This window comes from Uranotaenia lowii, chromosome 2 (genome assembly GCF_029784155.1).
Source record: "Uranotaenia lowii strain MFRU-FL chromosome 2, ASM2978415v1, whole genome shotgun sequence".
Classification (NCBI taxonomy): domain Eukaryota; kingdom Metazoa; phylum Arthropoda; class Insecta; order Diptera; family Culicidae; genus Uranotaenia; species Uranotaenia lowii.
In genome coordinates this window covers 122,467,254-122,483,892 of record NC_073692.1, presented here as the reverse complement: position 1 = coordinate 122,483,892, position 16,639 = coordinate 122,467,254, and the positions used below count along the sequence as shown (strand labels likewise).

The 16,639-nt window shown below is 35.8% G+C and overlaps 1 protein-coding gene across 1 annotated transcript; it reads left to right on the top strand.

Moving 5' to 3' along the window:
• The first annotated feature begins 1,463 nt into the window (after positions 1-1,463).
• Positions 1,464-16,395, top strand: LOC129749733 (uncharacterized). Its single transcript, XM_055744788.1, has 2 exons — positions 1,464-1,574; positions 15,601-16,395. The coding sequence occupies exons 1-2, from the start codon at positions 1,506-1,508 to the stop codon at positions 16,369-16,371; spliced, it is 840 nt and encodes a 279-aa protein (XP_055600763.1). The 5' UTR covers positions 1,464-1,505; the 3' UTR covers positions 16,372-16,395.
• Positions 16,396-16,639: the final 244 nt, after the last annotated feature.

Here is a 16,639-nt window from a genome sequence, read left to right as displayed (position 1 = left end):
ATTCTTTGGAGTCTTCAAATTTTATGCACAGTTTCGAAAACGATATTTTGTTGTTCCGACTTTTACAATCATAAATTTTTAGTATCTGCACCTAACTTTTTCCTTATTTTGATTGGCACTTAAATAGCAACATATTGAGGGATCATATGTTAAAATTACTACTGTCTTCACTAGAAGATTCACCAAAAAAAAAAAAATTTTTTTTTTTAAATTCTGTTTTTTATTTTTATTTGAAAATAATGAACTTATTAAAAAAAATCAACTAAATTATGCTCGATTTGTCAAATGCCGACCATCTGGAGGGTCAAAACAGCTTTCAGAGCACATTTTTCATATAAAATTTTACAAAAATCAAATTTTGTGACGTGAATTCACTCATTCGCGCTGTTGTAACTCAGCTAGATTCCAACCGATTTCTATAAATTCTAGTGTTTTAGAATCGTCTTACCATTTCCAAAGAAAATCTCATTTTTTATTCCAAAAACAGTCAGAGTTTTCTCGTAAAATTAAAAACTTCCCTTTTTTTGTGACGTGAATTCACTCATTTGCGACTGCTTTTATTCGCTTTTCAAACCAACTACATTGGATATAAACAAATTCTTTTTTCTACAAAATGAAGCTGTGTTTTTTGGCTTCTGAACATACTAAAAAATTTTCCAAAAAAAAATCATCCATATTTTAAAATTCATGATTTTGTAAAAGTTTTCAAAAACACCACTTTTTTCAACAAAAAAAAACTTATTTTCAAAATCATCTAAAACATGTGTAAAAAAACTTTTTTCTCTTTTTTCCGTTGGTTTTGTGTGATTTGAATTATCAAAATTATAGACCATTTTGAGATTTTTTGATACGCGAACGGATGAAAATCACTTTTGAGCGGTACAAGCGCGTGGAATGTGTCAATGTTGTTTTTTTGGACCGCAAGAAGTCTAAACCAAAAAACACCGAAATTCAGCATTGTATATCTCAGAACTCACTGGACCAAAAGTAACAAAAATAGTATCTTTGAGCCACCAAAATTGTTGTGTTCCATTTTGTAGGTTTTGAATAATTTTATATCAATTGAGTTATTTCTGAACTGCCCTAGCACTTGATAAACTAGCATTTATAAATATTATGAAGGTGTTTCGAATCCTTAATGATCAAGGAAACTCGTTAAAAACTTCAAAATAGAGACTGATTAATGTTACCCCAAGATATTCCCCTTGACAGAAAAAAAAATCGAAAAAAATCGAAAAAAAGATGATCAATCTTACCCCGGATTACGGTAGCAACAAACGGAAGGTAAGAACGAAAAACTCAAAGATAAGAATGCCAATAAAACCAAAGCAATAAACCGTTAGGGAACCTCTCTTGATGCACTTCCACTGCCAAAAATAATCAACCGGTTTGTTTGTTCCTTTGCTAAGGACCGCTGCTGCAGTGCTGCAACGAAAAGTGCATCAGTTTGATTTTGGCATTCGTGGTTCCACGATCAAAACGTATCGAACTCGCAGAAAGTTAGAATGGAATCACCACCAGCCAATACCATACCTTCCGCCCCGACGCCGCTGCTGTTGTGTTATTTCTTTCATGTAAGTATAGTGAACTCAATCATTGTGCGAACATTTTAAAACTTTTGTTAAAAATGTAGATTCTAATTTTGGCAGATTTTGATCTGAGAATTTGGGATGGTTTATACTTGTTTTCGGAATTGAGAACAGAACAAAATTAATGTTAATTTACATAAATATTCCAGATCTTTACATTAAATTACATGAAAATCTGATTAAATTAAAAGACTTTTGTTAGATTAAATTTTTATTTTGTTTATATTTGAGTACCGTAATCTGAGGGAACTTTGATAACTTTTTTAATTCATTTTCGAATATTTTGGAAGGGGTTGCTTTTTCGTAATACATAAAAGTTTAAAATGCTAACTGAGGTAAGGAGTTTAAACCATGATCATTGATAGAAAAATATTCAAACGACATTATTGGCTATAACTAAATGCTTGTTACAAAACCAGATTTCATGTTTCGGGGTAACTTTGATCACTATGGGTTTACGTATCTCAACATCTTCAAAATTTTGTTTTGATGTCTATTAGCATGGAAAGCTTAAAACATCAATAACAGTAATTTTTTGTTTGGACTCAATTGAATTTTATAACGTTTTATTTCAAAAACAATTATACTCAAAAGATGGACAATTTTGCTGCATAAATTAAGGGGCAAAAATTTTAAACATTTCTCTTTATTTTTTGGCCTCAAAAACAAATGAAATTTTACCTTCATGCCATTCCCTAGGTTCTCTCAATGTACCTATGTTCTTTTTTCATTCAAACTTAGCCATTTAAAAGGGCTTTAAGGCATTTGTTCTATACAGGTTTTCTAAAAAAAATGACCATGAAAATAACTCTTAAACTTTACCTGTACAAAGGAAATAAGTTCAACTTAGAAATAAAACAACCCATTTCCTTCTAAATGGTATCGTTTTATCAGGAACGGTGTTTGTTTGTGAGTCTTCGAAAACACAAATATTTTAAAACTTTAAAACTATTTGTTAAGTAATAAAAAATACCCAACAACTAACCAAATTTAGTCTATTTGAAACTCAATTTATAGCTTTTAAACGTAGAAAATAGATTTAAGATATTTTAACTTCAGACTTAGTTAATGATGATTATCTGCAAAAGTTTCATGTTGATCCAAGTTAACTCGGTGATCAAAGTTCCCCCAGTTTACGGTACCTATTCGTGTAGGTATTTAAGGTACATTTTATGTGCAAATAAATTTCCATATAAGTGCAATGATTTTAAATTTTAATGAAAATGTCTATTTTAAAATTTACAATATCCCTGTTTGAAGTGATGATTCATGATGATGGGCTAGCAAACCGAAAAACCACGAAAGTTTAAACATTTCATTACTTCATCGGGAAATTTCAGCACAACACGAACACAACAGCTGAAAAGCGTGTTTATTCGAAATTAACTTTCATACTTATGTATACCATGACTCTAAATGTCTCAAATGATACAATTTACGCTCTTTTCGAAGGTTTCTGGAAACAGTTTAAGTTTAGTCTTGTCCCATTCTTGACTTTCACGAAACTTCATCTCAAATGACTACCTAAAGCACTTTAAATCAATGAATATCGATTACTCTTCACCTATCTGAAGAAATTAGCCATATTTTATGGTTTATCGACTTTATAACATTTGTAGGTTTGCTGTTGTTTATCATGTTATTAAGAAGATTGAAAGATTCATTTTTGCTATGCTATTTTACATTTACTTCATTATTTTTTTTTCACATAATAAGTTAAACAATAATGTGAATTTCTCAAATCTCAATTGAAGAGTTTTTATGAAGAATTATCAACAAGAAACTTGAAAAACCTTCTTTTCAGAACCAGACAATCTACAATCGATAAACTCGGTTCGTTAACCCTAAAATTATAAAAGGTTCAGAAAGGTTCAGTCGGTCCTAAAAGTTCAAACAGCTGTAACTTGACAAACACTTATCCGAACTTCATAAACTATTCCTAGGTTTAGAGAACTATATTTTAGAGTTCCTCCAAAATAAAAAAATGACATCTTTATCGAAAGAAATTGTAACATTTTTTCTGAAAACTTACCTCAACTTCGCAATTGTTTTATGATGATTTTAAATTTTTTGATCGTGTCATTACTTTTTAATTTTCAATAGTAGGGGAGAGTGGGGTATCGTGGGCCATGGGGAGACGTGGGCCACTTTTAATTTCTCAGATGTGTGTTGAGATAAAAATCTCAAACCAACTGTCATCGTCGTCGCTTTGCGTAAACATATATTTTTATATGTTGTTGACAGAAATACGCATCATATGCTTCTTTTATTTATCAATTTAAAAAATGTTAGAAAAATTTACTTACATAATTAAGAAACACCCGCTAATTTCATCAATGGGGAACCTGAAGTGCATAACAAAAATATGCTCATACGCTTATGATCTTAGTTCTGTCATGATCTTTCACGTAGAAAAGTAATTTTTGAAGAAACATCAATAAGAAATACAAACGCAACCAATTTGCAAATCATAGCTTGTGGGCAGGCTTGCAATTTCTCTAACGAGAATCACCGACGTGCTCGGTTTTCGATTCTCGGTAGAGATTCACTGAAACGCACCGCAGAGATTTTTAGCCAAACCTCTGTAGAGAATCTGTTAATCAACATGACAGACAGGCGGCGGCAACGCTATTCAAACCGTATGGAGCACATCTCTCAGATTTCCCCTTTTTTCCCCTCGTTTTGACAGATTTAAGCTTTTTTCCTCAGATTTGATCTTTCGTCTCCTATGCTCTCAAGGCAAAAAAAAGCTTAAATCTGAGGAAGAAAAGCTTAAAAACGAGATTCACGACCACTTATTCAAAAGATGTTGGTCACACGATACATAGACAAATCGTGTAACGTTGCCGCCGTCTGGCTTTTTCGTGGCTTAAACCCAGACGGCGGCAACGTTACACGATTTGTCTATGTATCGTGTGACCAACATCAGGGGATGAATAACACGAGAGTGTTAAAATCCCAGAAAAACAAAAACAAAACGTGTGACCAACATCTTTTGAATAAGTGGTCGTGAATCTCGTTTTTAAGCTTTTTTTCCACAGATTTAAGCTTTTTTTGCCTTGAGAGCATAGGAGACGAAAGCTCGAATCTGAGGAAAAAAGCTTAAATCTGTCAAAACGAGGGGAAAAAAAGGGGAAATCTGAGAGATGTGCTCCATACGGTTTGAATAGCGTTGCCGCCGCCTGCTTAAACCAGTCGGTCCTGTGTTGTCACCGGGGTGCTCCACAGTGACAAATTGTCGCACGCCGGAGCTATTGGAATTAGGTGTTTGTGGCTTTCGAAACCGGGGTGCGAATAATCTGTGGAGAGGAACAAAAAATCTCACCCGGGTGAATTGCGAGTAAATTGGGGTGTTTTATTCTCCGTTCTCCGTTTTTCTCGGTAGAGAATGGCATCCCTGCTTGTGGGAAATCGTGGGCCACACATCTTGAATCACCTATATTTTCATGTTTTTATACACATTCAGAACTTAAAATACGTTTTTCCTATCTGTAAAGTTTTCTCATGCCAAATGAAAAGTTATGAAAAATATTTTGTCCATCCTATATAAGAAATTTTGCCAAAACGTTCGCGAGCCAGGTTTTGGAATCTATTCGATCATACACAGATCCCTTTTTTATTTCATCATCTGAAATTGCTTTAAAATAACGAAATGAATTAGGAAATCACGGTTTTGGGTCAACTCATAAACTTTGCATGTTATTTGGTCAATTTGGATTTGGTGACCCACGATTCCCCACCATTTTTCAAAATCCAAAAAATATTGCTTTTTTTTTCAAACAGTCAGAATTTGGGGAAAATAACTTACTTAAATTTAAAAAAATACCTTTTGATACCATGAAAATGTAGAAAACCATACCATTTTTTGTGGTGTGTCCGCCTAATTCAGGTGCTTTTGTTGCTGGAAATTATTTGCCTCTCGCTATCTTCTCTCAAGTGTCCGACTCACCACCCTCCAGAAAAGAGCTGCTGCTCTTGTTTGGAAATTTAAAAAGATGCTACAAATTTAAGAAAACTGATGTGAATTATGTACAATGTATAAGGGGAGAGGCTCATTGCGCATACTCATTTTCTCCAATATTCCAAAATATAGGAGTTTTAAGTTTTAAAACTATAGACACATGAGTGGACATCTGTTTTACATACGTAGGGGAGGAGCGGGCTATATGCGCCTATTAAGCAGAACACTGATTTAATCAAATATCATATCGAATATGTGTACAAAAACTATATACACGTGTGCAGGCATCTGTTTTCTATACATTGGAGTAATTTTAATGTTAAAATTTCTTTCTGTTTCTAAGAAAATGATTTTATTATAAGTGTTGTCTAAAATGCCGAACCTCAAACCGTGCGGGCTAAATGTGCCAATTTATGTTTTGAACATAATTTCTGTTTTTTGGGCAATATTTCCGTATAATTTCATTGAAATTGCTAGAAAGTAATAATTTCCGTACGACAAAGCTAAAGTTTTATAAAAATCTATGCATATTATGATTTTATGGAATAAAACAAAAGCTAGGGTTGCCATACTATGGAGGCGGTTCATCCAAGAGAAAAACTTTATCAAATCAGTTTTTAGGTCTTCAATTCTCTCTTAAGATGTTATCCAGAGCTTAGATTTGAAGGTTCAATGATAAAAATCATTTATTTATTCTATTTAACCTGTTATTTAAGATGGAGGCATTTTACAAACATGATGGGGGCATACAAAAACGCTCTATTATTCCACTATATAATCATTATTAAACCTCCACAAAAGCTGAAATATGTTTAAATTCTAAAGTTCATTTGAGTAAGAAACATAAACCATCCTAGTTTTTGTTCTAAGCTTCTTAACGTTTAATTTTTAAAAGTAGAAATATTACATCAAAATGTATCAAAACCTTGTATGATTTTTGAAATTTTTTTGAGTTTGTAAATTCATAAAATTATTTCTTGCCTTACACACTATTAATTTTTTGGTGTAAATTTATGTCAAATTGGATGCACAAAATTGAAGCATCGCTTTTGACATAAATTCACACTAAAGAAGACAGAAACGCTTGAAGCCATAAATTTCCAGAGACATAAAATTGCATAGAAAAAGATGTAATTTTATGTCAAACTGGATGCACATAAATAAAACATCCAATTTCATATAAAATTACATTGTCTTTTACATATAATGACACGAGTACATAAATTCAGGGATTTTTCCAGGAAATAATTACAACATTTTTTTAATCAAATAAATTGGCACTGTGGCCCAGTTTCTTTATATTTATAAAATCCTTAACTGATCTTCACCTACCAAAACATGATAACATTTTATTCATGCAACAATCGAGTTCTAACCAGTTGTTTTTTTTTTTAAATTAACCCAACCTCTCTGTGCTATGGCTGCAAGATTTGTTAAAGCAGCATATTTTGGGTACTCCTTTCAAAACTGCATCGTAGTTCAATAAATTCTTGATACATTTGACAATTGATGCATTATTTTTATCCTCAAATTCTATTTTCTTAGAAATGACGTTGCGTAGTGTAAATTTTGGATAGATGCATTTCCATGGAAAAGAATGGTAGATTACTATAAGATTCCATCACGCAGTATACAGCTGTTTTGAGACATACTGCTTAACATACGTACAATGAAATAATTGATACATTTATTATACAATATTATATTTTGCATTTCAACACAGATTTTCAATTTCCAATCTGATTTAGTAGATGTTTTTAATTACCAAAGGTGTGTATAAAAAGTATGATTTTGATCAAATGCTATTCTGAAGTTTTAAAAATAAATTGGTTGAGACTCGACCAACCCGAACTGAACACTTTAAAAGGATTAAACAATGATCGGAAGCTTATTATTTAAGGAACTCATTTCGGTCCACTATACTACCTTTTTGTGGTCTTATAGAATATTAATTGTACGAGCTTCAATTTATGATGTTTTAAAATTTTCTAATGGTGCTAAGTTCGGTCTGGTCTAAACCAAGCCAATTAAATGTAATCTAAGTATACTCAATATAGGAAAAATATAGTTGAAACAAAAAAGGAAATGCAATACGAGAAGCGTCGAATTAACGGGTTTATATTATATTTGAAGAAAACCTGCAAAAAATGTTCGATTTAAGGTACCACCGAAACTCAACTTGGACTCCCAAAACTTGCGTCTACCAAGAGTGTTTTATGAACGATTTACTGTATTTGGTTAAAACGCAAAAATCTATAACCATTGCGAATTATTGTGTTTCTCGACTTTGGTTTTTTCGCGGTCCTTAATGTGTTAATAAACGGTTATGTTAGGTACTGGTACTATCAAATTGGTTTTTCTGTAATTTTATCTTCTCTCTAACAGAGAGTCATTCACTGCAGGTTTCCATACACACCGATCTGGAGATGCTATGGGCGAAAATTATTACGTCATCATGCGATGTTTTCTTCGGCGTCGTCTACATGAGCCCTGACACTGCTGGCGTTCAATCAGTAATGGAATCGTACATGGACTTGGCTTCCGAGATCCGTGACAAAATCCGTTACCGCGACTATTGCTTGCTATTCGGAGATTTTAATCAACCGAATTTAAATTGGGTGCCGCATTCAAACGGTGATTCTTATCCTGATCTTGGAACATCTTCGCTATCTGCTTCTAGCTCGTTAATGATTGATCGAATGGCAATGATGAACTTGAAGCAAATTAACTCGGCCAAAAATTCAAACAATCGAACATTGGACCTCCTTTTTGTGAACGATGCGGCTTCTCACCATTGCGTGGTTGGATCGGCGCCTGAGGCACTGACCCCTATTGACGCCCACCATCCTGTCATAACAGTTGACTTAACGTTCGATTTAGCGATTGAATTTTGCGATCCTACTCTCGAACAATCTTTAAATCTGAAGAAAATCGATGTTGCAGCTCTTAATGCTGCTTTGCGTGATATCAACTGGCAATGCATTGACCAAACTGAATCTCTTGACGAGGCAGTATCTATTTTTACGACAAAAAATAACCAGCTACTTGCGTTAACCACCCCACCTCAGCATGCAAAACGTAAACCCCCCTGGTCTAACCGAATTTTAGCAACACTGAAGCGTACAAGAGCTGCTGCTCTCAGATATTATAGACTTCATAAGAATGCCTATTCGAAATCGGCATTTATAAAAGCTAGTAACAATTACAAAAAATACAACCGAACTCTTTACAAAAGATACTCGATCCGCATGCAGGCAAATTTGAAGCGAAACCCAAAACAATTCTGGTCGTTTGTGAACGAGAAAAGAAAGGAAACCGGTTTGCCCACAAGAATGCACTTGAATGACGAAGTTTGTGATTCGATTGATGGCCAGTGTGAACTTTTTGCGAAACATTTTTCCAGTGTTTTCACACATAATGCGCTATTTGACGATGTAAGTCTTGAGCAAGCCTTAACATTTGTGCCAGTGAACGCTTTGGGTATACAATTACCGAGATATTCTGCTGACCAAATTCTTGCCGCCATTACCAAACTGAAACCTTCATCATCGCCAGGTCCCGACGGAATACCAGCCACAGTTTACAAAAACTGTGCTCTACAACTTTGCACGCCCCTGATGTCGATTATAAACCGATCATTGATCTCATCCACGTTTCCAGCACAATGGAAAAAATCATCCATGTTTCCAGTTCACAAGAAAGGTAACAAACAGAATGTTCAAAATTACAGAGGAATCACATCTCTCTGTGTTGGGTCAAAACTGTTTGAAATCTTGATATCTAAAACCATTATGCGCGAAGCCAAAGCTTATATCTCCAGCGACCAACACGGATTTTTCCCAGGAAGATCAATTAGCACAAATCTGACCCAGTTTTCCTCATACTGCATCAAATCTATTGAAAAAGGATTCCAAGTAGATACTATTTACACGGATCTCAAAGCTGCTTTCGACCGTGTCAGCCACAACCTGCTCCTTGCCAAGCTGAACAGATTGGGCTTTTCGGAAACGTTTGTTTCGTGGATGGCATCATATCTGAAAAACAGACAACTCTCTGTAAAACTAGGAACCCAAACTTCTTTTGCATTCCTCAATGAGTCAGGCGTGCCACAAGGCAGCAATCTCGGCCCTCTTCTTTTCTCACTTTTTTTCAATGATGTGTTGCTGATGCTTCCTGCCGAATGCCGATTAGGTTACGCGGATGACCTGAAACTATTTCATGTGGTAAAAAATGAAGCTGACTGTCTAAGACTACAAGAATACATTGATTTGTTCGCCAAATGGTGTTCTAACAACCATCTGACCATCAGCATCCCGAAGTGCGCCATCATCTCTTTTACTCGTAAATCTAACCCTATTGCATGGTTTTATAAAATTACGAATACTCCGCTGGATAGGGTCTCATCTTTCAAGGATCTTGGCGTCATCCTTGACGAGAAAATGACTTTCCATGAGCATTACGCCAGCATCATAGCTAAAGCCAATAGAAATCTCGGATTCATCACAAGGATTTCCAAAGAATTCAAAGATCCCTACTGCCTACGATCTCTGTACTATTCTCTTGTACGATCCAACTTGGAAACTGCATCGGTTGTATGGAGTCCTTACACAGCATACTGGGCTAAGCGTATCGAAGCAGTCCAATCGAGATTCGTCAAATTCGCCCTCCGATTTCTACCCTGGAACAATCCTGACACTCTTCCTGATTATAAACACCGATGTTTATTGATAGGAATGGAAACGCTCTCCGAAAGGCGCATAATTGCACGAGCTGTCTTCATTAAAACAACATCATCATCAGCATCAGACCACGGATCCTAAGAGGTAGAGAATTTCTGCGCATCGATTTCCAGCGAACCAACTACGGACAGCAGGAACCACTTCGAGCTATGTTTAAAGTGTTCAATCATTTTTTCGAACTGTATGATTTTCATATTTCAACTGATGTTTTTAGGACTAAAGTTAGGAATAGTAATCAGTTAGCAAGTATCACTATGTAAGTTTAGTTAGATTCTTTTCTCGTTTTCTATTCATGTAGACAATACTGTCAGATGAAATTTCTAATTCAAATACAAATACAAATACAAACAGATTTTGTAGCTTGTAATTTTAAACGCCTTTGTGTAGACAATATATTATTCTTCAGAAGGAAACAAATTTTGTTTTTGTTATTGAAAGGTTACATGCATACACATAGGCGCTAAGGTAACCCCCACTATAAACATAGTAGGCGACGAAATAGTCGAGCAGTTGGGTAGCTAATGCCTACGCCAAGGCGATTTAAAATTGTATTTTAGTTTATGATTTCGGGTTTATGATTGCGGGTTAAATTGCGTGAGAATTATGGTACTATTTAAAAAATAATCCTTAGAGTACTATTTCCCTGGCGTGTTTCCTTTTCCTAACGAAGGAAACTTGATTTTTTTTGGAGAATTCGGCTGATAGATTTTGTTTTGTTTTTGACGATGTTCAACTAACTATCAAAGCTTTTCATTAATCATTAATTAATTAACTGATTACTATTAAATCAATTTACGAATGCCCCGTTGGTTACCTGTAATCATCTCTCTCGTGATGTCTTGATGCTGGAACATTTGGTCATCATCTTCCATCGTGTGCTGAGCTTAACTGCTGTTGCCGAATCATGTTGGCACCTAAACTAAATCCTTCAATTCGTCCGAAAGCCGCTGCGGAATACGGGATATACCAATTCAGTGAAATCCACTACTGTGTCGAATTGGCAATAATGAACTGGTACTGGTCAGTGTGCTCCACTAGCGTCTGCTTATTCGTAACTACCCTCGACTTGTGAGTTATTTGAGGTTGATCCGGATTTACTGTTGATTGCCGTAGAGTTTTTACCGAAATGGAGGGTGTATCGTCGACGGGCCTGTTGTAGAAAAAAAAAATCAAATATTCAGGAAGGTATCTATGTATTCAGAATCTTACCTTCACATTTGTCCGACAGCAATGGGATGCAAACGATCTGAGGCGGCAAAACAATTCTCTCAACAGGCATCGGCACGGATGATTGGAGCTTCGGAGGTGATGTTGCCGCTGGACTAGAACATTTAAAGTAAACATAAACTAAGAGTTCAAAAAGATGCTGCAGAAGATACTGCTTACCTTTATCACTGCGGATCCGGTACTGACTACATATTAATATTTTTGCAGTTTAGCTCCTATCTCCTATGATGAATTAATTGAAGCACTTTTTCACCGGAATATTCAATCCATCACGGATGAAATCGGGTACAATTTTACTTCTGGTAGCGGGGCTTCTGGTGACTGGGCCCTTTCCCGGTCGATAAAATGCGGTTTGTTTACTCCATCAGTGGGTACGAGGCTTGAATTCTTTTCGAAGAACAGCTGATGATACGAAAGTTTATTTTGTTTTGATTGACGCGTTGCAACCGTTGAGGAAATCGTATGTATGTGTGTAAGATATTTGAATTCGATGTGATGTAAAATTAGATCTTTTTCGATTAGGTCGAAATATTTTTAGGTAGCCAAGCGTTTCAGGCACGTATAAATTTATAAAATTTTTGGTGTGTATGTTCTAAGCGTTTCACCCTCAAAATGCATTGGTCAGATAAGCTGTCTAGTCAGCCATTTCATCAAACAGCCGTAGGGTCATTTAACCCGATAGGCCCATTTAGGAAACCTTTCCCCAAGGGCTATTTCTATGTTACAATCTCTTACAGTTTTTGAGATAATGATTTTATAATAAAAGAAGTCCGATTTCCACGCGGGCTAGATGCGCACATTTAAGGTTTAGCTATATTTTAGTTTCGCTTGCAATATTTTCGTAAAATTCAATTCAAATTTTTAGAAACTGGTGGAAAACGCCAAAACTGAAATTTTGGTGTTATCTGATTTATCACTTGGTTTTTTTTTTGCATAAAACATAGTTAGGGATGCCATATGACTATATTTCGTGATTATATTTTGTTCATATCATATTTTTATCAGATCAATTTTAAGCTCTTCTGTTTTCACTATAAGATTGTAATTAGAGCGTTGATTTAATGTTTCAATGAAAAAAAGTAGACAAATTATATGGCTTATCTATTTATTCTTGATAAATACGGTAGAATACATTTGATAGGGGTGTTTTTTAAGGATTCGTTTAATTGACGACTGTGCAAAGAAAACAAACAAAATAGGCTGCCAGTTTATCGAAATATTTGCAAAAAAATTTAATTTCCAAACTTTAATGCAAACAGAATAATAAACGCTTCCTTCAAACTATTGTTTATCCGAATATGAAATAAAAAATAAACAATTGCGGTTACTGTTTCTATTCGCCTTGTAGGCAAGGTTTCCGCTAGCACAGAAAAATCTAAAATCTTGCAGAATTTTGAGCAAACTTCACATTGGTTTTATTATCCTATACCAATACTGTTGGTGTGAAAATATTTTGTGAAGAAATATTTATATAACTAATTCAGTTTCTCGTCTGGGGTAAAATGTAACAAAATGCAAATAAAAATTAGATGAATTTCATGTAAAATCGAAGTTGAATGTTGGTGAATCGCCGCAATGTATTGTTGGTGAATTTAATCGACGTTTTTCGGCGAGTTTTACAAATTAAAAACGTTTTTTTAGCAGTTGTCCTGACGTGTCGAGCTACTGTGGCATTCGCTGTGGACAAAGTTACTTGCTTTCATCTATACTAATTTGTTCTGGCTTCAGACTTTTTCGCCACTCCCAAACAGTAATTCTTTGAATAATCAACGGTTATGACAGCTATTGATTTTTCTTTTTCTTTTGCTTCGAGAATATCTCAAAAAACGCGTGAATTTGAAATTTTGAAAAATTAGATCGGATAGTACTTTGGCAGGCAGCAAAATTCTATTAAAATTGTGAATGTTCGATTACTAAAAAAAACTATCAAGAAAAGAAAGTTTTCCATTTCTAAAAGAACTCATCTGTATAAGATTTAACCAATCTACTAAGAAAAAACCGGTCGATATTCGCTTCGAAATGATTGGTAACCACGACTCAATTGTCGCAAAAAGGGATTTAAATCAGATCTGAGTAAAGGACATTTAGTCAGAAATGAATAGGTGCGGTTTTGGCGACAACAGAGTAAAAAGTGATACGGTCAAAATTTGGTCAATATCAACTTGACGCATTTCTTTCAATTTTGCATTTAAAAAACCTGAACACCCCTCATTTTGAAGGTGTGTGTGTGTAGAATGTTGCTCCTATTTTGATTTTGGAATTCGCCCTCAGTTGTCAAAATGCCGTCCAAGGAAGAAGAGCAGCGTATAAAAATTTTGCTCGCGCATCGCGAAAATCCGAGCTACTCGCACGCAAAGCTGGCAAAACCGCTAAAAGTTGCCAAATCAACCGTTACAAATGTAGTTAAAGTGTTTGGGGAACGTTTGTCGACAGCCAGGAAGTCTGGATCGGGGGGGAATCGAAAACCGGAAACCGCTGAGACGATAAAGAGAGTTGCCGGTGGTTTCAGGCGAAACCCTAACCTCTCTCTCCGAGATGCCGCAAATAAGCTGGTTGTATCGTCTATAACCGTGCATCGAGCCAAAAAACGAGCCGGACTATCGACTTACAAGAAGGTAGTGACTCCAAATCGAGATGATAAACAAAATACGACGGCCAAAGCGCGATCCCGGAGGCTGTACATGACGATGCTGACGAAGTTTGACTGCGTGGTAATGGACGACGAAACCTACGTCAAAGCCGACTACAAGCAGCTTCCGGGACAGGAGTTTTATACGGCAAAAGGAAGGAGAAGGGTAGCAGATATTTTCAAGCACATGAAACTGTCAAAGTTCGCGAAGAAATATCTGGTTTGGTAAGCAATCTGTACCTGTGGCTTGAAAAGCAGCATTTTCATAGCTTCCGGGACTGTCAACCAAGAAATTTACGTGAAAGAGTGTTTGAACAAACGTCTGCTGCCTTTCCTGAAGAAGCACGGTTGTTCCGTACTGTTTTGGCCGGATTTGGCATCTTGCCATTACGGTTAAAAGGCCATGGAGTGGTACGCCGCCAACAACGTGCAGGTGGTTCCCAAGGACAAGAACCCTCCCAACACGCCAGAGCTCCGCCCAATTGAGAAAAATTGGGCTATTGTCAAGCGGAACCTAAAGAAGACCAAAAAAACGACTAAGGACGAGCAGCAGTTCAAGGCAAACTGGCTTTCTGATGCGAAGAAGGTGGACAAGGTGGCTGTGCAAAATCTGATGGCAGGGCCGTAAGGCCCGGCAATTCGGATTTGGAAAAGCGGAAGCCTAACTGAGTATTTTTCCTGAATTTTATACTAATTAAACTTGAGAAAGAAATTTAATTTGATTTTTAAAATAAACGATTTCACCGATTTACACGCGTTTTCCCTTGACCAAATTTTTACTAATCTAGTCAACGAGTTGTGCACGATAGGCAACAGAATTATATTCCTGCCCCATACCCGAATTGCAAATTTTTACACCTGTTGACAAGTCAGCTGAATGACGACAATTTCCTTTCTAATAAGATTCACAACCACACGCTTGAGAAAAATTCACCAAACGTATTCGCATCAAGTTTACGTGAAATGCAAGAATCATTAACTTGGAAGTAAAGAAGTTACTGCAAAATACACGTAGAATCGCTGTGATGCAACCAAAGCTTAGTTTACGGGAAAAATCCCGCATTATTAATTTCCAAATTCCATATACCCGTATTGATTCAACGTTCAATGCTGTGAACAAAGAAATGCAATCTTAATCAAGCCGTGGGGAGAACATCTTTCAGATTTCAACTTTTTTGATCAGGTTTGAGTTTCAGAGTCAGATTAAAGCTTTCATCTCCAACGCTATCAAGTCAAAAAAAAAAGCTTAAATCTGATAAAAAAAAAGCTTACAAACGAGATTCACTAACACTCAGCAAAAAGATGTTGGTCACACGTTTTATAGAATAATCGTATGAACTACGTTGCATTCCTCTAGCTGTGAAGTGTGGATGCAATGATTAACCTTCAACCATTACATTTGTAAAATAAATGTGCTCAAATTATTGAATATTTAACAAAAAATTTTCATTACAGATATGCGGCTCGAGCGCCCAAGGTCCTCCTCCCGATCCGTCCGATCCCTTTGGCGCCTTCGATGACTTTGCTGACAGCTGGCAGAAACGTCTGAATCCGCTGTTAAATTTTGAGAGCAAGATTTATGGAATACAAAACGACTTTGACAAAGCAATAAAGAAGCTCAAAGATGAGAACGCTGATCCTGCCTATCAAGCGGCGCTGCAAGATATTAGCGTTATGCTTAGACAATTGACTGACGCAATGAAAGCCGATTATTCAGAAGCCCTATCTTATATTATAAAGGATGTTAAAGCGTTTTTTAAAATTCTTTTCGAACCGTATGTCACGGCGAAGTCCAATTTCATGGAGCAGGCAACTACCATGGTTAGAGGAACTGCAGCACAAAAGGCCTGTGCTGATAACGCCTTTTTAAATCATCTGAACCAAGAGTTGGGCTTATTTGCTGGCGCTTCAGGCTCCTTTGCAACGACGGTGATGTCGAGTCATGTGTTTTACTATCACTACTTTACAAGAGTCCTCGAGGTTTTGAAAGCGTCATGTTTTTCCCTATTGGGCAACTTCAAGAATCCTTTATACTCTAGTGATGAAATTAAGTCTTTCTTTCAAATGATTTACCCTAGCTATGTATTGTTATCTTATAATTCTATTGGATCAAGTTCTACTGAGTTGTTTTACATAAGCGAAGGTAGCAAGGCCCTATTTTATTTTCTGAACGGAGCTTTATTCAGTTCTCTTATTGAGCAACAAAAGATGCTTGATTCCTGCTAATGTCTGTCGTTTCTCAAATATATAGAGCCGTTTCAAAATAATTTTCTATTAATTTCAAGATGACACAGCCTTTTTTCCAGTAATATTTACCCCGTTGCGTTTAGTAGTATCTAGTAGTAGCATCTCCCGGTCAAAATAACTTTCCATATGAATTTAGGTCAATGATATAACATTTTGTTCTTTACAGTTTACCTTTGTTTGAATTTTTTAACTGTCCCTTTTTTTTAAATAAGTCTTTATTAGCCTTTTTAATCATTACATTCAAGTT

Bases quoted from the DNA above. Each gene is read 5' to 3' on its own strand.
- LOC129749733 (XM_055744788.1), top strand. From the start codon at position 1,506: ATGGAATCACCACCAGCCAATACCATACCTTCCGCCCCGACGCCGCTG. The intron at 1,575-15,600 runs GTAAGTATAGTG...TTTTCATTACAG, and splicing joins TGTTGTGTTATTTCTTTCAT to ATATGCGGCTCGAGCGCCCA.